Source organism: Oryzias latipes, chromosome 2 (assembly GCF_002234675.1).
Source record: "Oryzias latipes chromosome 2, ASM223467v1".
Taxonomy (NCBI): domain Eukaryota; kingdom Metazoa; phylum Chordata; class Actinopteri; order Beloniformes; family Adrianichthyidae; genus Oryzias; species Oryzias latipes.
Genome location: NC_019860.2, coordinates 9825252 through 9847936, shown reverse-complemented (window position 1 = coordinate 9847936; position 22685 = coordinate 9825252). Strand labels below are relative to the sequence as shown.

At 40.3% G+C, this 22685-nt stretch overlaps 2 protein-coding genes across 2 annotated transcripts; both read right to left on the bottom strand.

Annotated features, from left to right (window-relative positions):
* Positions 1–9994: 9994 nt before the first annotated feature.
* LOC101159563 (ribonuclease inhibitor-like) lies at positions 9995–17571 on the bottom strand. The gene is made up of 7 exons (XM_023949715.1): positions 16334–17571; positions 15770–15943; positions 15421–15594; positions 13725–13898; positions 12658–12786; positions 10477–10615; positions 9995–10147 (listed from the first exon to the last, which is right to left on the bottom strand). Exons 1-7 carry the CDS (start codon positions 16339–16341, stop codon positions 9995–9997), a joined length of 951 nt encoding a protein of 316 aa, XP_023805483.1. The 5' UTR covers positions 16342–17571.
* Positions 17572–19292: 1721 nt separating this feature from the next.
* LOC111946442 (NLR family CARD domain-containing protein 3-like) lies at positions 19293–22145 on the bottom strand. The gene is made up of 5 exons (XM_023949709.1): positions 22134–22145; positions 21788–21946; positions 21488–21706; positions 19590–21424; positions 19293–19494 (listed from the first exon to the last, which is right to left on the bottom strand). The coding sequence occupies exons 1-5, from the start codon at positions 22143–22145 to the stop codon at positions 19293–19295; spliced, it is 2427 nt and encodes an 808-aa protein (XP_023805477.1).
* Between the last annotated feature and the right edge of the window lie 540 nt (positions 22146–22685).

Here is a 22685-nt window from a genome sequence, read left to right as displayed (position 1 = left end):
GTGCAATCCTTGTTCCCGACAAGGATTGCACCAATCGCCGTCCAATTTTGAAAGTTTGTATCAAGGTCAGGTAGACTTTTTACTTGACACTTTTGTATGCGGTGACAGCTATGAAGGGACACTGATAAGTGTTCATGACATATAGATTGTTGAGAAACAATGTGTATCATGTTAAAAGTTGTTTTATTAAGCCTGCATTCATCTGACCAATGAATTGTTGTGTATCACATGGTTTGTCAGCGGCTCATCGGTCTATACCTTCCTACTATGTTTACATCCTGTATTAACTGGCTACACTGGCCATTTGGTCCAGTTGTTCCGCTCTGAGCACAGAGCCTATTTAGATTTTAAAAAACAATTTTTAGAGTGAACCAAACCTCAGAACCTCAGAACGATTAGGAATGAACAGAGACCACCTCCAAACGTGGAACCAAGAGCGGTTCCTGATACTGGATTTGAGTCTGCTTTGGTGTATTCAGACTGAAAATTTGTTCTGGACCCTTGTGCTATCTTGTGGGTTCAAAATGACCCCACCCTTACATTGACGTGTTCTCCCTACCATGACAAATGTGGATTACGGTAAAAAGGATTTCATGTAATCCATGGACACCAGTGAAGATCACATTGAAGAAAAAAGGTTCACCGCACTGTCTAGTGGGTCTAGATGACCCAACTCCCAATGCTAAAGTGCCTTGGATAGCACAAGGGTTACGCGGCCAGTCTGAATTCATGCTAAAGCAACAGAGAAATAAATCTCTGTGCATGACAACGTTTATGCTAACTACCTGTACTCCAGTGCAAAAGAGTGTTCTTTGCTCTAAATGCAGCCTGTCAAGTTGATGGACGCTCCTCTAATGTGAAAACAAAAGAAATATTTCTGTTGCCCCACAGCTGCAAATGAATGCATGTTGGTGGGTGGAGCTAAAGTTTGATGAAAGAGGTGGGAGGAGAGGGTTCACCCCTCAAAACCTAGGATAACAGTAAAGAAAAACTCAAATACATTTTGTTTGGCATGTACAGTAGACACAATAATATAAATGCTATGTTGAGGACAGACTAATTCCTTTGTAGTATTTACTGATTTTCAGCTGCTGCAGAGTATAAATATAAGTTACTGTCATTTGCAATGAGGTGTAAAACCATGTAAGTGAGCATCACAAAGAATAGTTGAAGAAATGAACAGTTTATCCTTAGTTTGAGCTATCTTTTGGCTTTAAAACAAATGAAATTTATATTAGCAGTTTAATTTGATAATCTTGCACCCTTCTGATGTACTTCCTGTTGCTAGGATGTTCACGCTCCCAACAGTTAAAACTTTCTTTTTTTTTAACTTGCCCAAATTCTTACCTCTTTTTAAAGGCTTTCGTATAATGACAAAGATGCCCCCAAAGTAAATTTTTCGTAGTTAAAGCAATTATTTAACAAGACAGCTTAGAAATATTTTGCTATGTTAATCTAGAAAACATCACCTGTCCATCTCCCTTCCTCTCTGACTGCATGCTGTGCAAACTGCACTGTGAAAAACTACTCTAAGAACAAAGGAAGGAAAAAATTAACAATTTTTTTAGAGATCCCATGATATCAGTGTCACAAAAAATGTCGCAAATGTATTCCGTAGTCCATTTGGTTTTTAGTCCACAAAATTTACTTTTAAGGAAGTTATGGATCTGGGATCTTATGTATGGAGTCCTATACTGTTCATAATTAAATAAATAAATATTTAATTCAATAAATACATATGACGTCATGCAAATACACAATCAACCAATAAATCTCTCATAAATATATAAAAAGATCATGAAATTGTGAAAAACCTGCACACTGATTTTAAATTAGCCATTGTATTATTCAATATATTTCATTTTGCTTTAAAAACATGTTCATTATTTTAAAACAGCATTTTAAAAATATTCATTTTAATCATGTGGAATATATTATAATTTTACGTCTTTTTTCAGAACCTCGGATTTCAAAATCAATATTTTCCAAAGTAGCTTTGTATTTATTTAATGTTGCTGTTTTTCAGAATGGCGTATTTATTTCATGAAGAGCTTTTTCAGGAGAATGGGTCTGTCTGTCAATCAAACTTGACAAGGCGGAGACACTTTTGTGATTGGCTACTCCTTTACCCAGACATGAGCAGCAGCACCCTGACTCCCCTGACTATATCGATCGAAGATGCTTCAGCAAACGTGATGGCGCAATGCACACCCCTCAATAGGGGGAGTATGCACCTCAACACATCCACAGTGTTACAAGAAATTGGGCAGTTTTGGTTCTAAATTTGCGGATAAAAGTGGCTTTGGGCGAGTGTGCATAATTCAGGTGATTTTGTGGTCGGTTTGGCAATTTTCATCTTCTCATGAACGTATAGTAGTGGTCTAAGTTAGGCTGAGTGGTTGTTGGAGTTCCACTAAGCTTCTATGAACTGGAGTTTCCATGAACGCACCATGCCGCGTGTGGGAGGGGCAACAAGCTAATGTTTTTAGCCTTATAGCCACATGGAGCGGTTGCTTGTGCTTATCTCAGTAACAATGTATGGATGCACAATGTACATGGAGAGTGTTAAGATGTCAGAAACGTCATCGCAGGAAAGGTTCAACATTTTTCTTGAGAGGGAAAAACAAAACCAGAGGACCTGATTATAATCATTGTCTCATTGAAAATAGAAAAAATATCATAAGGTTCAGGAGGCACGAGCAGCCTTGTCCCGCTTTGCACAGCTGCCTGGTCTCACTCTGTCGATCCTCCTGCGAGCCGACATATGTCACGATGTGAGCTGTGAGTGAATGGCGTAAGAATGAGGAGTGTGAAAGATGTTGACGACCGGAGCTCCTCTGTGGTTTGGTCCACACAAACCCTCAAACTACAAAAAAAGAGTTGTGGATGTTTGCATCTTCTGCAGCAGACAGATAGTTTGTCTCTATTTGATCCTCTAATGTCAGCAAAGCCTTGCGGATATCGCTGAAATATGTCATCTCTCTGACTGGCACACCGCTGAGCGGGTATCGAGGAATATGAGTCGATTTCCATGGATCAGCCAATGAGCGTTTAGATCCCGCCCACTTTCACTGATTGACAGAAAGACCCATTCTGCGGAAAAAGCTCTTCATGAAATAAATACGCCATTGTGAAAAACAGCAACATGAAATAAAAACAAAGCTACTTTGGAAAACATTCGATTTTGAAATATGAGCTTCTGAAAAAAGACAGAATTATAGTAAAATTCAACATGATTAAAAATGAATATTTTAAAATGCTGTTTTAAAATAATGAACATGTTTTTAAAGCAAAATGAAATATATTGAATAATGCAATGGCTAATTTAAAATCAGTGTGCTGGTTTTTCACAATTTCATGATCTTTTTATATATTTATGAGAGATTTATTGGTTGATTGTGTATTTGCATTAGGTCATATTTATTTATTGAATTAAATATTTATTTATTTAATTATGAACAGTATAGGACTCCATACTTATGGGTCAAAGAAAAACACCCAAAAAGGTTATATAATTTAAGAAAAACTGAAACTGTAAAGGAATTTGTGTTGTTTTTCACTGGTAATGCTGACAGATTTAAAAAGAATATGACTATTTATAGAAATACTTTTGATCGTAATAGCAAAACAAATAAACCCAAATATCTGATTTTTTTTTTCAAGGATTTTAAATGAAATTTCGTTTTAAATCAGTAGAGGTTGCTAAAGTTCATTCAGCACCTCCAGTTTTCTTTTTTTTTTTGCCATTTAGCATTTTGACAAGATAAATATGCAAGATTTGAACTTCAAATGTTTTTACTTGCTGCATAGTTATCTAAAGTTTTGCTAAATTTTTTCCTTTTCAAATCCATTTATTCGCTTTCTGGGTCATGAGCTGCCTGAGCCTATCTTGATGTGAGGCAAGAGCGCCAACCACTGCGCCACTGTGCAGCCTTACTATATTTTTAACCCTTGTGCTATCCTAGGCACTTTACCATTGGGAGTTGGGTCATCTAGACCCACTAGACAGTGGGCTGAACCTTTTTTCTTCAATGATTTGTGAACCTGTGTCCATGGATTACAGGAAATCTTTCCACCTTTATCCACCTTTGTCATGGTAGGAATAACATGTCAATGTAAGGGTGGGGTCATCTCGACCCCATAGGATAGCACAAGGGTTAAAGTAAATCAGAATTTTTTCCCCCCGATAATCCAGAACAAATTGTCAGTCTGAATACACCAGACCCTGATCCGGGATCAGGAACCGCTCTTGGTTCCAAGTTTGGAGGTGGTCTCAGTTCGTTTCAGATAGTGTTGGATACATTAGGTGAGGAATATGCAGAGAAATATTTTAAATATACATACGTCTGGAGTGGCAGAAAAGTATGTCAGAGTAGTTCAGGACATGTATGTGAGAAGTATGACGGTGGTGAGATGTGCTGTAGGTCAGACAGAGGAGTTCAAGGTGGTGGTGGGACTACACCAAGGATCAGCTTTGAGTCCTTTTTTGTTTGCTATGCTGATGGACAGGCTGACAGACGAGGTAAGACAGGAATCTCCCTGGACAATGATGTTTGCGGATGACATTGTAATTTGCAGTGAGAGTAGAGAGCAGGTGGAGGAACAGCTAGAGAGGTGGAGGTTTGCTCTGGAAAGAAGAGGTATGAAGGTCAGTCGTAGTAAGACAGAATACATGTGTCTGAACGAGAGGGATCAAGGTAGAAGCGTTAGGTTACAGGGGGCTGAGGTGAAGAAGGTGCAGGAGTTTAAGTACTTGGGGTCAACAGTTCAGTGTTATGGGGATTGTGGAAAAGAGGTGAAGAGGCGAGTGCAGGCAGGTTGGAGCGGTTGGAGGAAAGTGTCAGGAGTGTTGTGTGACAGAAGAGTGCCAGCAAGACTCAAAGGAAAGGTGTACAAGACAGTGGTGAGACCAGCTCTGCTCTATGGGTTAGAGACGGTAGCAGTGAGACAGAGACAAGAGGCTGAGATGGAGGTAGCGGAGATGAAGATGTTGAGGTTCTCCTTAGGAGTGACCAGGTTAGACAGGATAAGGAACGAGTACATCAGAGGGACGGCTCACGTTGCCTGTGTTAGCGACAAAGTCAGAGAAGCCAGACTGAGATGGTTTGGACATGTTCAGAGGAGGGATAGTGGATATATTGGTAGAAGGATGTTGGAGATGGAGCTGCCTGGCAGGAGGGCAAGAGGACGGCCAAAGAGGAGATACATGGATGTCTTAACAGAGGACATGAAGTTGGCTAACGTTAGGGTAGAAGATGTTCATGATAGAGTGAGGTGGAAAAGGATGATTCGCTGTGGCGACCCCTGATGGGAAAAGCCGAAAGAGAAAGAAGATTTTACTGTCTGGAGATGTTGTAAAAAGTGTTATTTTCCCCCCAACAATTTGATTTACACTTAAATACTGAAAATTGCAGGACAAACTTTTCTTGATAAATAAATTACTATAAAGCTTTGTTTGTGGTCCAAACCAACAACCAGCAAAATGATACTGTTTTAAAGTTCCACTACCATAAATAGAGGAAAAAGTGTGACCCAAAAAGGTTAGAGTCAAACCACTTTTTTCAACAAGAATACACAATTTTTTCAATAATATATTGTTATGGGATGTTTTACAAGATGAACAGAAGCAAAGGTCTTCATGTGATGAACAAGTGAAACTGATGACATTTTTTTAGAGAAATCCAGCTCTGCTTGCCTGGAAACAGAACTGTCTTTATCCACCTCCCCCATCCATACCCCATCAACACCGTATCACACAGACACAAAAACGTGGATAAAGGTAAAGAGGATTTCATGTAATCCATGGACACTAGTAAGAATCAGAAATCATTGGAAAAAAAGGTTCAGCGCACTGTCTGGTGGGGTCCAGATGACCCAATTCCCAATGTTAAAGCGCCTAGGATAGCACAAGGGTTAACTGGAGTCTGGTCAGCTGATCAGGTGTTCACTTGGAGGCTTGTTACAAATTCATATCAGTCTCTATTTGCATAAAATGACAAAGCTTTACAACATAGTCAAACACTGTGTACTGAATTAGGTTAACATTTGAGATGAAAATTGGGGGGTGGTCTTTTGATTGACAACTCTAATACAGTCTTCATTTGATTTGATTGGTTTATTTTAAGCATTAACTGAAAGACATTACAAGAATTCACACTGATATATTTGACTTAATATCAGAAATAAAGTAATGCATTGATTAAATGAAACAATTTTACACAAATTTAAGAGGATTATGTGATCATTTTTACAGTGAAATTACTCAATCACAAATGGAACTTTTACTGCAATGCATACAATACACACATAGGTCACAAGAGATTTGAGTATTTTAGTTATACTAATTATAAACTAAAATCAAGTTTGGTTATATTGTTTGAAAAGAAGTGGGACGAAGCAAACTTGTGTAATACTTTTGCATTGTTGTCATGATCCGGCTCTTATCAGATCAAGTGCAATTTTTTTAAAACAATAAACAAAATGGAGTTCTTATTGATGATCCTCAGAAAACATTCTTACATAATTTCAATACATTTTATGAATCACATGTCATGTAACACACAGGTCAAACTAATTTAGTATACACTGTTTTCCAGCAACTGACAAACGTATGGCTCCGTCTGTATGAGTCATGTGACCACGGCGTTTGACCGGGTCTATACTATAAACATTATTGTCACATGACCATGTTGGAGTTTCCTGAATAAACTCTGTGTGTTTGTCAATGAGAGTTTCTGGAGAACAGAAATCAAGCCTACTAAAAGATTTCATTGATAATCAGAAGATTGTGAGCCAAAGTTCTGGGTTAAAATATCTTTTCCTGTTATAGAGACGGAAACAGGATCCAACTCCTGATTGTGTTTTTCCCTGACCCACACACACATGTCTAATACAGAAATGTTCTAATCAGTGATTCACTCAGTCGTTGATTGGTCCAATCACAAACTCACATTGATGAATACATTTTAGTTCAAATTAATGGTAAATGGAAACTCCTTTCATAGCAGTTTACCACCTTCTTTGTAGGCCCAAAATGGTCACAATCCCATTCATACTTATGGATACGTCTCTGCTGCCAAACACTGGCAACAACCTATGACCACCTGGAGCAATGTCGGGTTCAGTGTCTTACCAAGAGAAACTTCGACAAATGGGCGGGCAGACAGGGAACCGAATCTGCAATCTTCCTATGGGAGTTTGACCACTATACCTCTGCACGCCGGCCATAACAATAAGAAAGTAACAATCCATAAAAGTAAAGCAAAACAAAGGACATTCCCTCACGATGTGTAAAAGAATATAGTTTTAGAAGATAAACCCTCAACCAGCAGAGAACATTATTTACTACATTTTGTCTGAGTTCCCAATAACATTCTTTTTTAACTATTCTGTATCAGTTTGTCTGCATGGAGGCAGTTTAACTCATGCTGGTTTGCGGTACCTTCCGTCCGTGAAACCAGGGTTCGAATCACAGCTGCTCCCTATTCCCTTCTCTGCTTCTGTGCCAGTCCCAAGCCCAGATAAATTGAGAGGGTTGCGTCAGGAAGGGCATCCGGCGTAAAACATTGCCAAGTTATCTATTCGACTCCTCCTCGAAAGAGAGGTTGTTTCGCCGTGGTGACCCCTGATGGGAAAAGCCGAAAGTGAAAGAAGTATCAGTTTGTCTGCATGTCTTTTCCTTCCAGATTCTGGAGCTACTGAACACTTGAATGCCACTGATGTTCTGGCACAAGCAGCAGAAAAAGTCAATTTCTTCTTTTCGCACAGCTCTTCTACAAACAGCACTGAATCATGGGAGAATTTCAGCAGCAGGAGACTGAAAGGTATTCATCTCCGTTTTCAAAGTGCTGAAAAAACATGTTTAAAAAAAGTTCCATGATACAAAAAGAAATAATCAGTAATATCAGTTCTTCAAAACAAGTTAAACAAAAGAATAAACACATTACAAGACAAAAAGCTTTCCTATGCAACAGAAACAAAATTAAGTTTAGAAATTTTAAATTATGGTTTGCTACCTCAGTCCACTTTGTGAGTAGTTGTGAAAGGTCTGTTGATCAAACATGAAAAAGAAGTATAGCGGCATCAAAAGTAGCTGAGGAAAAAACAGAGGTCATGATATTTGGACCCAAAGCCAATCTTGACTTAGTTCAGCATTACTTGAGACCCACAGTCACCAACCTTGGCGTCATCGTGGACAGTGATTTTAAATGTGATAAACAGATAAATGGCATTTTAAAACTGAGTTTATATCATTTCCGGCTTTTATCTAAAGTTAAACCTTTTTTATATTTTAATATTTTTGAGCAGGTCATGCACGCTTTTATCTCTTCACAACTGAACAACTGCAACACACTTTACACTGGGGTTTCTCATAAGGCACTTTCCCGGTTGCATTTAGTTCAGAACTCCGCTGCAGAACTTTTAACAGGAACCAAAAAATATGAGCACACACCTATTCGTGCGTCCTTGCACTGGCTTTCTGTTAATTTTAGGATTGATTTTAAAAATATATTGTTTGTTTTTAAAGCTCTACATGGACTGGCTCCAAAATACATCTCTGACCTCATTCAGATTTATAAACCAGCTCATGTTCTGAGGTCAGAGGTGCCAGCTCCAGCTTGTGGAGCCCATGACAAGCCTCAAAACTAGGGGAGACAGAGCATTCTCTATTGTCGGCCTTAAGTTGTGGAACGCTCTGCCATCGCATGTCTGAACAGCGCCCTCTGTGGAGGGTTTTAAGTCCGTCTTAAAACACATTTTTATTCTCTAGCTTTTAACACTGCGTGAGTTGTGTGGTCCTCTTTGTTTTTATCTGTGTTTTTTAATATTGTTTTTTTTATTTCATTTTTATTCATTTTACTGGTGTACTTTGTTTTCATTTTGTTTGGTTATCTTTTGTCTGGTTTTTGATCACTATACAGCACTTTGGAAACTGCCTGTTTGAGAAATGTGCTATATAAATGAAGTGGATTGGATTGGTGAAAATTCACCACCTATTTGTTAAGTAGTTGCCGTCTACTCGAAACGTTTCATTTAGTTTCTCACAGCAAAAACTCTTTGTGTGTGTTGTAATGATGAATTTGAGAAATATTCTGCTCCTTTTGCTTTGTTGTATTGTTTTGATGCTCCTCTACTTCTACTTCTGTTAATTCATACCTGTGTAGCATTTGGCTGATGAAGCAGCACTTTCTCTTTTTTTGTTTGTTTTTTTGACGATAAAGCTGCTGGACTTTCAGCAGAAACCAGAAAGTTCAATGAAAGTGTTGATTTGGAGATGGTGGTGTCGTTAGACACTGACTACACTATGATCCTGATAAAATGCCAATGAGTTGGTGACATACAGACCACTTTAATGCTGGACAGTATTTTTACCGACCAGGTTTTAAGTGGCAGATAAATACAACGTAAATACACGATAAATACACATCACAGGGACTACAGGCGATTGACTGAGCCAGTTCTCCTCATGGGGGGCTGCAAGGGACTTTTTTTCAGCACAGTGTTGTCCTGCTTTCTAAAGGAAACAGAAACCACGTGTGATAGAAAATAAAAAACTTCATATTAAAATGCCAAAAGTAGAGAATAGAGTAGATATCAATAAAGGAGTTATGTAGACAAGGTTTCTTTGAATAAAACAGTAAAGTTGACTAATATTTTAGATGTGTTGTGACGTCCTCTCTGTTTGTATTTAACATATTTTGTAAAATAAATAATTTTAGGTTTTAAAATAATGTAATAATTTTGCTGGTAAGTAAAAAAATTACTGTTTGGTGCTTTCTTTTTTCTAGTTATCAGCTGACAGGAAGGATGACATCTGCAACTATGGCAAGAGCATGTGGACAAAGTTAAGAGAAGCTCCTAATTCGATAGAGAGAAGAGAAGCAGAAGTTAGGAAATATAAAATGTTGTTCTCCATCAGTCCACCGGGGGAGCTGCACCACCATAACTTTAGACTTGATGCTGAAAGAGACAGTGGAGCTGATCTCAGATCAGTTCATGCTGCAGCTCTGACACTCATCTCAACTTCCTCTGACTCCTCCATCACTCTGCTCTCCACCTCCCAGTCAGAACATCTCTGTAGACCAGCTGCTGCTCTTCTCTGCTCCACCAGGAGGAACATCAAAAGCATGAACCCTACCCCTCCCACCTGTGAAGAGAGAGCATAGAGATGAAGGACTGTCTCCTGATCCTGGTCTGTGAGTCAGTGATGGAGCACAGCAGCAGAAAGAGCAGCAGGAGCTTCAGTCCTGTTCAGAGCAGCAGCTTCCTGTCATCTTCACCTGTTGGAGCTTCTGCTGCTCTGATTGGCTGACTGTTGTCCTGAAGCCTGTCATCATTGTCCTCAGAGAAGCTTCATATGAAACTCTGCATCTTTGTTCTCAGACTAACTTTAGGACCAAACATTTGGAAGCAGCTGGACTGACTCCAACCCTCTACTGACCTCAGAGTCTGCAGTTTGCAGATTGAACTTTTCACCAGATCCTGGAACTGCTGAACATCTGACTCCTGCAGGTTGTTCATGCCCAGGTCCAGTTCTGTCAGTTTGGACGGGCTGTTCTTCAGCGCTGAGCCCAGAGATTCACAGCTGATCTTTGACAAACTGCACTTTTCCAATCTGAAAGCAGACAGAAAGGTGTGTTCAGGGGCAGTGAGGACTGCTGAAGTTCCAGCCGGTTTGGACTCAGAAGCTTTCAAGAGCAGAATTGAACTGGAACCACCTCCAGGTCCTCAAACTGCTCACTAGTTTGGCTCTGAAAGCACCACTGACTGTAAAGCGGAACGTTACCAAGCTGCTCAAAGTCACAACATGAGAATTTTAAGAACAATTTCTGTAACAATAAAGCTGAATTTGTCCAAAGAATTTCATTTCAAACTGAAGCTGCTCCATGAAATATGACATTATCAGAGCTGCATATGCATTATAAAATGATTCAGTGATTATTAAAGGAACAAAGGAATTCAGGAGCCATTGGAAACTTAAATGTTCTAATCATTTAAATTGATTAGATCAGATATGTGGTTTTCAAAATCATTTAACCAATTACTTAAAATGAATCAGAACATTTGATCAAAATAAAAAACTAAAACATCTAAGGGAAATGTCAGGTGGTTCTACGTTATAATTTCAGGATTTATTTGCAGATATAACAACAGTTTGTATCACAACAGTAGTGCTAGATAAGTGTGAGAATATTAGGTATTAAAAAGTGTACAGCGGCTTTTTAACTACAAAAATATAACATAAAATTTGTATCATTTGTCAAAGTAGTGAAGCCCATTGGGACAAATGTGTTGTAATGTTGGGATATCTGAGGACTGTATCAATAAAATCGAATTGATTAATTGGATTGAATTGGTGGTTGTAGTGTAATAGTATGGGGTAGGCCTACACAATCAAGCTGTGCATTATGCATATTGCAAAAGAGGGTGAACATTGTAATAAATGGTTACCTTAAATGTGCTAAAACAATCTTGTGGCAGCTTGAATTATTTAACAGATGAAATAAATCCATTTTTATGCATTTGACCAATCGGTTGCACCCCTTCACGTTGTTGACCAATCGGATGAAGGCCTTTTGTGTTAGATGCTCACGTCCTCCAGTATGTCGATGAGGGTCATTTGGAGAATAATTTTTAAACTGTTTCAGTGAAATTGAAATTATGTTTTTGGTTGTTTTGCTATTTTTTTCATATACTGCAAGTTATATCGTTGATCGCTACTATCGCATATCAGAAGTTTTCCTCATATCGTGCAGCCCTAGTATAGGGTATATTATTTGGCACGCTTTGGGCCCCTTAGTCCCAAATGAGCAACGTTATGCCACCAGAGCCTACCTGAATATTGTTGCTGACCATGTCTATCCCTTTTTGACAACAGTGTAGCTATCTTCTGATGGCTACTTCCAGCAATATGACGCGCCATGTCATAAAGCTGGAATCATCAGAACAATGAGTGCACTGGACTCAAATGGCCCCCACAGTCACCAGATCTCAACCCAATAGAGCACCTTTAGGATGTGGTGGAATGCCTGATTTGCTTCACGGATGTGCAGCTGACAAATCAGCAGATTTCTTAAAAACAAAGTGAACATTTTGAAATAAAAAATTGCTGCACTTGTTAAAACTGTAAAACAGATTATAAAATGTACAGAAAGTGGAGAGAGAATCTTAGTTGTGCAAAATGCTTTGATGGATTTACACAGAGCTTTACAAGATTATTATTTAAACATATCAGTTTGATATCAGTTGTCATCACATAATCAATTCAGTTGATGAAGAAAATGTGAAACAATGTGGTTTTTTTCTTCTTCAAACACAGCTGTAGAGAGAAAATCTTCCACTGAAACATCAGAAAATGTTTCCTCTGTAACCCTTGTGCTATCTTGTGGGTTCAAAATGACCCCACCCTTACACTGACGTGTTCTCCGTACCATGACAAATGTGGATTAAGGTAAAGAGGATTTCATGTAATCAATGGACACCAGTGAAGATCACAAATCATTGAAGAAAAAAAGGTTCAGCGCACTGTCTAGTGGGTCTAGATGACCCCACTCCCAATGTTAAAGTGCCTTGGATAGAACAAGGGTTAGGGAGTTCAGCTTATCTACTGACCTCAGAGTCTGAAGTCTGCAGTCTGGACTTTCCAGAAAACCACACAGATAAAGAGCTCCTGAATCCTGGAGGGTGTTCCTGCTCAGGTCCAGTTTTGTCAGTTTAGACAGGCTGGACTCCAGAGCTGAGCCCAGAACTTTACAGCTGATCTCTGACAATCTGCAGTCTTCTAACCTGAAAGAAGAAAGAATAGTGTGTTCAGAAGCAGTGCTGGATTTCCAGCCCGGTTTAAAACCCAAAGAAGCTTTCAGCGGGAGGAATGAACTGGAAAACACAAAACCGATCAGACAGCGGACGATAAGGGAGGCTGCTGCATCCAAATCTATTTCAGCTACTATGTCAAAGTGAGCCAAATAGAATTTTTTGTTGTACATATGTATGTTTTTTTTACATTTACTCTAATCTTCTTGTTTTTTAATCAAAGCCTGCAAGCACGTGTGTGAATTCAGCATATGTGTGAATTTATCATGTGTGGGTAAATCATGGTGGTGCACAGCAGCCTGGTGCTTGAGTGGTCGGTACTATATTTTAATGTTTTTTTGTAGATTCTGTATACAATATCCACAAGATTCCAGTGGAGGTAAGCCCTGGCATTTCTGGGATTCTTCTCCCAGGAAGGGGGAGGCTCAGGCTCAGAGCTAACCACTGCCACACTAACCAGGCAGCCACTTAAACCACCACTCCCCAGCTTATTCCAGTCACCAGATCCCTCACAAACCAGATGGATGAACTGAGACTGCCAAGCACGACAAACAACTGCAGTGAGGATGATTGCGTTCTGCTTTTCACCAAGACCTGGCAGCATCACTCCATCCGAGATTCTGCTATCAAGTTAGCAGGCTATATGTGCGGTATGAACAGCAGCTTCACTACTGCAGGGAAAACTAGCAAACACAGTTTGAATAACAATCTTGTAAATCTTGTCACAAAGGTCAGTTTCAAATCAATCATCATGACACAGCCATTGCAATAGATGGAAAAAAAAGAAACATTAATCTGTTTATTTTTCCCCCACACTGCTGTTGAATGAAAATCTTCTAGTGAAGCATTAAAAATGTTCTTTACCTGACACATTTTTTTCATCCTTTAAAGGGTTCATCTTATTTACTGACCTTAACGTTTGCAGTCTGCAGTCTGGACTCTCCAGAAAACCATGCAGATGAACAAATCCTAAATGTTTCAGTTTGTTCAAGCTGAGGTCCAGTTCTGTCAGATTGGACGGGTTGGACTTCAGAGCTGAGCCCAGAGCTTTACACCTGATCTTTGACAAACTGCAGCTCTCCAACCTGAACCAAAAGAAAAGGTTGCTCACGAGCAGCGGTGCCATTTGGACTTCCAGCCTGGTTAGACTCAGAGAGGTTTTCAGTACCAGTTCAGAATCAGTAAAAACAAGAACACAAGCAGATCAAACAGCAGACAATGAGGGAGGGTGGTGCATTCAAATGCATTTCAGCTACAGAGTCAAACTAAATCAAACAGTTTCTTTTGCACATAAAAATTTGTGTGTGTGTTAATTTAATCCAACTTTTATGGTTTTCAGGTAAATCTCCATACATGTGTAAATTTACCATGTATGCAAAGTTTACTCTGATTGGGTTTAAACAAATCTAGTATTCAGTTTCTTTAGGTGAAATATAAGGTCATTGATAGAAGACCTCATATAATAATTCACTTTGTTTCAGACTCGGATGTGGCCAATAGAAGACAGATCCAACATACATAATAAAAATAAAAATACTACAGTTTACAATCATTTAAAGAGAGTATAATCCCTGTGCCCAGTGTTTCCTTAAAGTGGAATTGTACTGGCATGAGATTTTTTTTGGGATCAGACATGATGATTGTCCAGGCGTTCCATGAGGCTGTATGTAAGCTTACGTTGTAGTGCTTCACAGGTGGGGATGTGAGCATCCACAAACAGCTGACTGGTTCTGTACCACCTGCAGCAGAAGCCTAAAGGCATCGTCATAGGCCACTATGAATTTACGGAATTTCCCACATCCATAATTCTACCACAGAGGAGCCGTATACAGGGGAGTGCAGTAAGCTCTGAACAACGGACACTTCACTTGAAGAGAACACGTACTGAATTTTCTCATCAGCATGTTTGCCTGAGGATAGAGTGATATATATCTCCTCTTTGGCCGACCTCTTGCCCTCCTGCCAGGCAGCTCCATCTCCAACATCCTTCTACCAATATATCCAATATCCCTCCTCTGAACATGTCCAAACCAAATTACATGTCATCCCACCAATGTCGATGTCTCTGTCATCCCACCAATCATCAGTAATGAAGTGTCAATTTGTCGATAGGACCTTTTGAATATTAGCACAAGAAAAAAAAATCATCATTAGTGTTCCAATTGCTTTCGCTGGCTAACCTTAAACTTTTAGTTTAATGATGTTGATCATTGTTGTGAAAAATGTAGTAGTGATAGAGTTGCAGGGATTACCCGGCCTTCACCCAACAGAAGCTGGGGTGAGCTCCAGCAACCCTGTTGCTCCAAATGGGATAAAGCGGGTTAAGAACATGGATGAAAGTTCAGAATGAGAACTGTGGGATCGATCAACCATGTTGGATGTGTATTGAAACAGCTAATTGAGTCACATGCACTAAGTTGAGTCCTTGATTGGGTTTTGTGACTTAGCGACCTCACCAAATTTCAAATATTTAAATTCTGGCCGCATCCCAACACTCAAATAGCGCCGCAGGTCCTCAGATCGCGTCTGTACTATTGACTTAAAATTGAGATTGGCAGCCTCTGGCTGTGTGAAAGAAGAATTAGGAAGTTCAGCTTATTTACTGACCTCAGAGTCTGAAGTCTGCAGTCTGAACTCTCCAAAAAACGGCGCAAATGGAGAACTCCTGAATCCTTTATTGTGTTCCAGCTCAGGTCCAGTTCTGTCAGATTGGAAGGGTCGGATTTCAGAGCTGAGACCAAAGCTTTACAGCTGATCTCTGACAAACTGCAGTTCTTCAACCTAAAAGAATACCGGAAAAAAAGTGTTATTGGGTTCAGTGATGGTGTTTGATGTTCCCGCTCCATTTGGACTCAGAGACATGGCTGTAGACGGAAAGCCTTTCAGTGAAACATCAGAAATTTTTTTATCTGATATGTTCTTCTCATCCTTCAGAGAGTCCAGCTTCTTTACTGACCTCAGAGTCTCCAGTCTGCAGTCTGGACTCTCCAGAAAACCACGCAGATGTAGAAATCCTGAATCTTGGAGGATGTTCCTGCTCAGGTCCAATTCTCTCAGATAAGACGGGTTGGACTTCAGAGCTGAGCCCAAAAACTCACAGCTGGTCTTGGAAAATTTGCAACTCTCCAACCTGAAGGCAGACAGAATAGTGTGTTCAGGAGCAGTGATGACAGTCTGAGTTCAAGTTTTGTTTGGACGCAGAGAAGCGTTCAGCGGCAGGACAGAGCCAAAAAAGACAAAAGACAGATCAGACAGCAGACAATATCCGTTTCAGCTACACTGTCAAACAGTCAAAAGGTTAAGTTTCTGTTATGTGCTTGAATAATGGAAAAAACCTAGTTTGAGCAGAATGCAGGAGGGAATCAAAAAAAAAGAAAGAAATCAGTTCAATATCTCTTAGTCACTAATCTATAAAGGAATAGCATGAATTTTTAATCCAGACTGAAAATCTTCCAGTGAAAGTTCAGAAAGTTCTGATATATTCATCTCATGCCTCAGGGACTTAATCTAATTTACTGACCTCAACATTTGCAGTCTGCAGTCTGGACTCTCCAGAAAACCACGCAGATGTAGAAATCCTGAATCCTGGAGGATGTTCCTGCTCAGGTCCAGTTCTTTCAGATTGGATGGATTGGACTTCAGAACTGAGCCCAGAGGTTCACAACTGATCTCTGACAAACTGCAGCTCTTCAATCTGAAAGCAGACAGATTAGTGTGTTCAGAAGAAGTGATGGCAGCTGGAGGTCCCCCTCCGTTCGAACCTAGAGAAGCTTTCAGTGGCAGGACTGAACCGCAAAACACAAAACAGATATGACAACAGACAAAAGGGGAGGCTGTTGCATTCAAATTCAACAGCTACAAAGTCAAACTGAATCAAATAGAATTTCTTGTTACACATAAATGTTTGTATTTTATACATTTAAACTACATTCCATGTTTTTTTTAAACACGTCTGAAGGTGTAGGTGTAGATGAGAATTTACCAGCATGAGAACAAGCTGACTGCTAACAAAATAGTAACCACAAAAGGTATCAAAATATATTTAAAAAAAAAAAGATTGGCCATCAAAAATAAACAGCCCAAGCTCTCCTCTTCTCCTCAATGGCGAATGCAGGTGCTTATCAAACCTTTCACCCTGGCGTTGCTAATTAGCAAATTAAAAAGGATGAAAGATGTGAAACTAAAAAGTTAATAAGAAATGTCAGAAGAAAACAAAATGTTTACTCTTACAGCTACTGTAGCTACTTTGCATCAAATGTGAGTTTCTTTAATGTTATCAGTTAGTTTTTTTTTATGTCACACTAAGTTTACTTGATGGAAAACCAAATAATCTGTTGATAAAGAAATGTAAACAGAAGCACAAAATGGACAATTTATATAGTTTTATCGTATTTAAATAACACAAGTGTTTAGTCTAAGTTGATCTTTCTTAATTAAACAGTGGTTGTCTGATAAAGTCTTTGTTAACATGGCTATTTAAATTGGAATAGAAGTCAAGATTAAATATTAGATATTACAAAACAAAAGAAACAGGAATTGTCACGGTGCCTGTCAGTTCAACTCCCCCCCCTCCTACAGCTCTCACCACCTTGCTGATTGGAACCAGCTGATCCTCATCTTCTCATCATCCTGCCGGTCTTCATAAGGGAGCTCTCACCAGAATTCTACGCCAGTTTGTTATACTCACTCCGGTGCTTATGCCTGGCCTCTTAGGCTCAGCTAAGTTTATCTTGTCTCCATACTTACCACGTCTTGTGCTCACCTTCAGGTTCCTACCTTGGTCACGCTGGTCCTGCCGTCCTCGGCGTCCACGCCTTACCTCAAGCCGGTCCCTCTGTCCTCAGCGCCCAAGCCTCGCTCCCTCTGGATCCACAGTTCGATGCGTCCTCGTGTCGCCCCCTCCCCTTCATCTGCATCAGCTCAAAGGAAACACCAAGTTCAATCCACGGAGGAAATACGTCACATCTCCTAAAACTTATTTACCTCTGGTAAAATAAATCCATTTAAAGTCATCCTTGCTGTGAGTTTTCTTCCGGGTTTCAGCATCTGGGTCTGCTACGTCTACGACGCCATGACAAGGAATCATGTTAACTGGCCAATAGCAACATTTAGCTAACAATTAAACTGAAAAGTTTTCGTTTCTGGAAAATAATTCAAAGGTATTTTTAAGAGGATTTTCCTTTAATTGAAACATTAAAAAAAATTATGAAACCCAAAACGTTCTAACTTTTAATTTTAACTTTTCAGAATCAGAAAGCCTTTATCATTGTTACACAAGAAACTTGTGACAACGAAATTTTCGGTTTTCAAGATGTTGAATGTAAATGCAGTAAAGTTCTTGCTATGATTTGTGCAAGTGTCATAGTTGCTCTCAGACAAAGGTGAGACAGTTTACACTTCATTTGGCAATAAATCACTATTCAAGAATTAAATCAAAGCTGTGATTTTTTTTTTTTTTTTTTTTGGTGGGTTACATAAACACTTCAACAAACTGGGGGAAAAATTTAAACACATCCCAAAGCTTAAGGTTAAGGATGATTATTGATTAAAAAACATTTTTTATGGCAACTTTTTAGAAGAATTGTAAAATCTGAAAGGTTTTTCGGTTGCAACGATGATAATAATTGAAACAATCTGTGTTCCTGGAGAGAAAAACATTGGGATGTATTAAAAGTAGCTTCACAAATGCAGACAAAAAAAGCAAAAAGTCCAGCTTTATAAGATCTATTAGTTACTGACCTCAGAGTCTGCAGTCAGGACTCTCCAGGAAACCACACAGATGAAGAAATCCTGAATCCTGCAGGCTGTTCCAGCTCAAGTCCAGTTCTGTCAGATTGGACGGGTTGGACTTTAGAGCTGAGCCCAGATCTTTACTGCTGGTCTCTGACAAACTGCAGTTTTTCAACCTGAAAACCGAAAGAAAAGTGTGTTAAGGAGCAGTGATGGCAGCTCGAGGTCCAGAACCATTGATCAACTAGTAAAAGCAAAAAACAACAAAAGCAGTAAGTGTACAATTTATCCAGTTATATTGTATTTTAATAATTTTATTAAGAGGGACAGACCCAAGTGTTCATTTTAACATAACCAGCTGTTTTCTAATACCGGGAATGTCTTTGGTAAAATGACAGATTCAATTTCCGACTTTTACCATGTTAGAGAAAAATGGAAGTTAAAACTAATACTTACTATAAACAAAAAACAGAAACAGAATCAAGGCAAAGTGACCTACAACAACATTTAGCTCAACTAATCAAACTAAACTGAACTGAAACAAAATTTTAGTCCTCATTGCTTCCTCTTTACTGACGTAAATGTCTGCGACAGACTGGCGACCTGTCCAGGATGTCCCCCTGCCCTCACCCACGAGTGGCCGGGATAGGCTCCAGCAGCCCCGTGACCCCGAAAGGGACAAAATGGATTTAGAAGATGGATGAATGAATGAATGATGACGTCTATGTGACACTTTCTCCAAACAGAGCCTAGAAAAATAGTTGAATGAAAGCTGACCTGAGAGTCTCTACTTTACAGTGTGGACTCTTTAGTCCAACGGATAGCAGCTCCACTCCTGAATCCTGCAGGTTGTTGTTACTCAGGTCCAGATCTCTGAGTCTGGAGGACTGAGAGCTGAGAACTGATGACAGAGCTGCACCACTTTTCTCTGACAGCTTACAGTCACTCAGTCTGAAGAAAACAAAGACAGACAACAGTTATTGAAAATGTAGTTTTCCACTCAAATATATTTCTTCACTGAAGATGATTTTCCTGAGAGTTCTTACAGAGCTTTGTTGGAGGCTTTGATCACTGGCAGCAGCCTCAGAAGAGCCTCCTCTGAAGCAGAGTATTTCTGCAGGTCAAACTCTTCCAGATCTTCTTCTGATGACAGTAAGATGAAGACCAGAGCAGACCACTGAGCAGGAGACAGTTTCTCTGTGGAGAGACGTCCTGACCTCAGGGACTGTTGGATCTCCTCCACTAGAGAACCATCATTCAGTTCATTCAGACAGTGGAACAGGTTGATGCTTTTCTCTGCAGACAGATTCTCACTGATCTTCTCCTTGATGTACAGGACTGTTTCCTTATTGGTTTGTGGACTACTTCCTGTCTGAGTCTGTAGACCTCGTAGGAGACTCTGATTGGTCGGCAGTGAAAGACCCAGGAGGAAGCGAAGGAACAAGTCCATGTCTCCGCTTTGACACTCCAAAGCCATGTTCACAGCACTTTGATAGAACTGGACTGAAATATTTTGTTTCTCATTAACTATCTTGGATTCTCTTTCTCCTTCCATCAGGTTGAGTCCAGGGTTGATAAAGGTCAGGTGGACATGAAGAGCAGCCAGGAACTCCTGAACACTCAGATGGATGAAGCAGAAGACCTTGTCCTGGTACAGGCCTCTCTCCTCTCTAAAGATCTGTGTGAACACTCCTGAGTACACTGAGGCTGCTCTGATATCGATGCCACACTCTGTCAGGTCAGATTCATAGAAGATCAGGTTTCCTTTCTGCAGCTGCTCAAAAGCCAGTTCTCCCAGAGACTCCATCATCTTCCTGCTCTCTGGACTCCAGTGAGGATCTGTCTCAGCTCCTCCATCATACTTGACCTTCTTGACTTTGGCCTGAACCACCACAAAGTGAATGTACATCTCAGTCAAGCTCTTGGGCAGCTTTTCTCCCTCCTTGGTCCTCAGCAGATCCTCCAGAACTGTAGCAGTGATCCAGCAGAAGACTGGGATGTGGCACATGATGTGGAGGCTTCTAGATCTTTTGATGTGAGAGACAATCATGCTGGCCTGCTCTTCATCTCTGAATCTCTTCCTGAAGTACTCCTCCTTCTGTGGATCATTGAACCCTCTGACCTCTGTCACCATATCAACACACTCAGCAGGGATCAAATTGGCTGCTGCAGGTCGTGTGGTTATCCAGAGGCGAGCAGAGGGAAGCAGGTTCCCCCTGATGAGGTTTGTCAGCAGATCACCAATTGAGGTAGGCTTTCTAGGGTCATTTAGGATCTGTGTCTGGAAGTCCAGAGGAAGTCGACACTCATCCAGACCATCAAAGATGAAGATGACCTGGAAATGTTCAAAGCTGCAGATTCCTGCTTCTTTGGTTTCAGGGAAGAAGTGATGAACAAGTTCCACCAAGCTGAACTTCTCTTCTTTCAGCACATTCAGCTCTCTGAAAGTGAATGGAAATATGAAGTGGAGGTTCTGGTGGGCTTTGCCTTCAGCCCAGTCCAGAGTGAACTTCTGTGTTAAGACTGTTTTCCCAATGCCAGCCACTCCCTTAGTCATCACGGTTCTGATTGGTTCTTGTCTTCCAGCTGGGAGTTGGAAGAGCTTTTCTTGTCTAATGGTTTTTTCTGCTCTGTCTGCTTTCCTGGATGCTGCTTCAATCTGTCTGACCTCATGTTCTTCATTCAGCTCTTCAGTTCCTTGCTCTGAGATGAAGAGCTCTGTGTAGATTTCCTTCAGAAGGGTTGGGTTTCCTGCTTTAGCGATCCCCTCAAACACACACTGGAACTTCTTCTTCAGACCAGATTGGACTTTTTGTCGACAAACTGCAGTAGTGAAACCTGTTTGAAGACAACAAACAGAGTTAATCAACTCTCTGCAGCCCTGAATGATGATGATTTGAATCAATATTGTTCAGTAAAACTTAATTTATCCACCAGCTGAAACCTTCAGAGAAATCCTCTTACTGCTCTGCAGTCGATCAGCCAGCTCCTCCTGCTTCATTCTCCTCAGGAAGTTCTCTGTGATCTTAACCAGTGACTCTCTGCTGCTCTTCTGCATTTCATATTCACTCTCCAGCTCCTCCTCATCCTCCCTGTGACTCAGAAGCTTCTGGATCTTCTTCAACTCCTTCTTCACGAAAGTGACAATGTTGTCCTCCAGCAGCTGGAACAGAATTCCAGATAAATGAGTCAATCAGAGTGAAGTCATGGAGCCAAACATCAGCTCCATGTTGGACACACTGACAGTCCACTGGTGTCCAAAGTGCAGCATGGAGACGACTGTGGACAGAATGATGGAAAAGTAGTTGTTGTTCATGTACAGACCAGAAAGATGGAGTCCAGCTGTGTTTGATGCTGCTGGACAGACGGACCACTGGGAGTCTCTGAGCTCTGCTGGTCCACTCTGTGGAGAATCAGCAACAATGAGACCAAACTAAATTATTTCTTTTCAGATCCATCCATCCATTGGGTTGCTTCTGCGTCAACAACCAAGCGGGAAATTTTTTCAAACAAAAAACGAAGCTTTTTTGAATTTGAGGTGAGGTGTGCTGTAGGAGTGGACAGAGGATTCAAGGTGGAGGTAGAATTACATCAGGGATCATCTCTGAGCCTCTTCCTGTTTACAATAGTGTGGACAGGCTGGCAGATGAGGTTAGAAAGGAATTACCATGGACTATGATGTTTGCAGACGATACTGTGATTTGTAGCAAGAGGAGGGAACAGGTGGAGGAGAAGCTAGAGAGTCGGAGGTTTGCCCTGGAAAGGAGAGAAATGAAGGTTAGCCGCAGCAAGACGGAGTACATGTGTGTGAATGAGCGGGATCCAAGTGGAAGAGTGAGGTTACAGGGAGAAGAGATAAAGAAGGTGGAGGATTTAAAGTATCTAGGGTCTACAGTCCAGAGGAATGGAGAATGCGGAAAACAAGTGAAGAAGCGAGTGCAGGTAGGTTGGAATGGGTGGAGAGACGTGATAGATGTGATGTGTGATAGAAGAGTTTCAGCTCAATTGTTCTTCTGCCTATAGAAAGTGGTACTGAGGAAAAAACAGAAAGCAGAGATGAAGAGGCTGAGGTTCTCTTTTGAAGAGACCAGTATGGATCAGGAATGAGGACATCAGAGGGATAGTACATGTTAGAGTTTTTG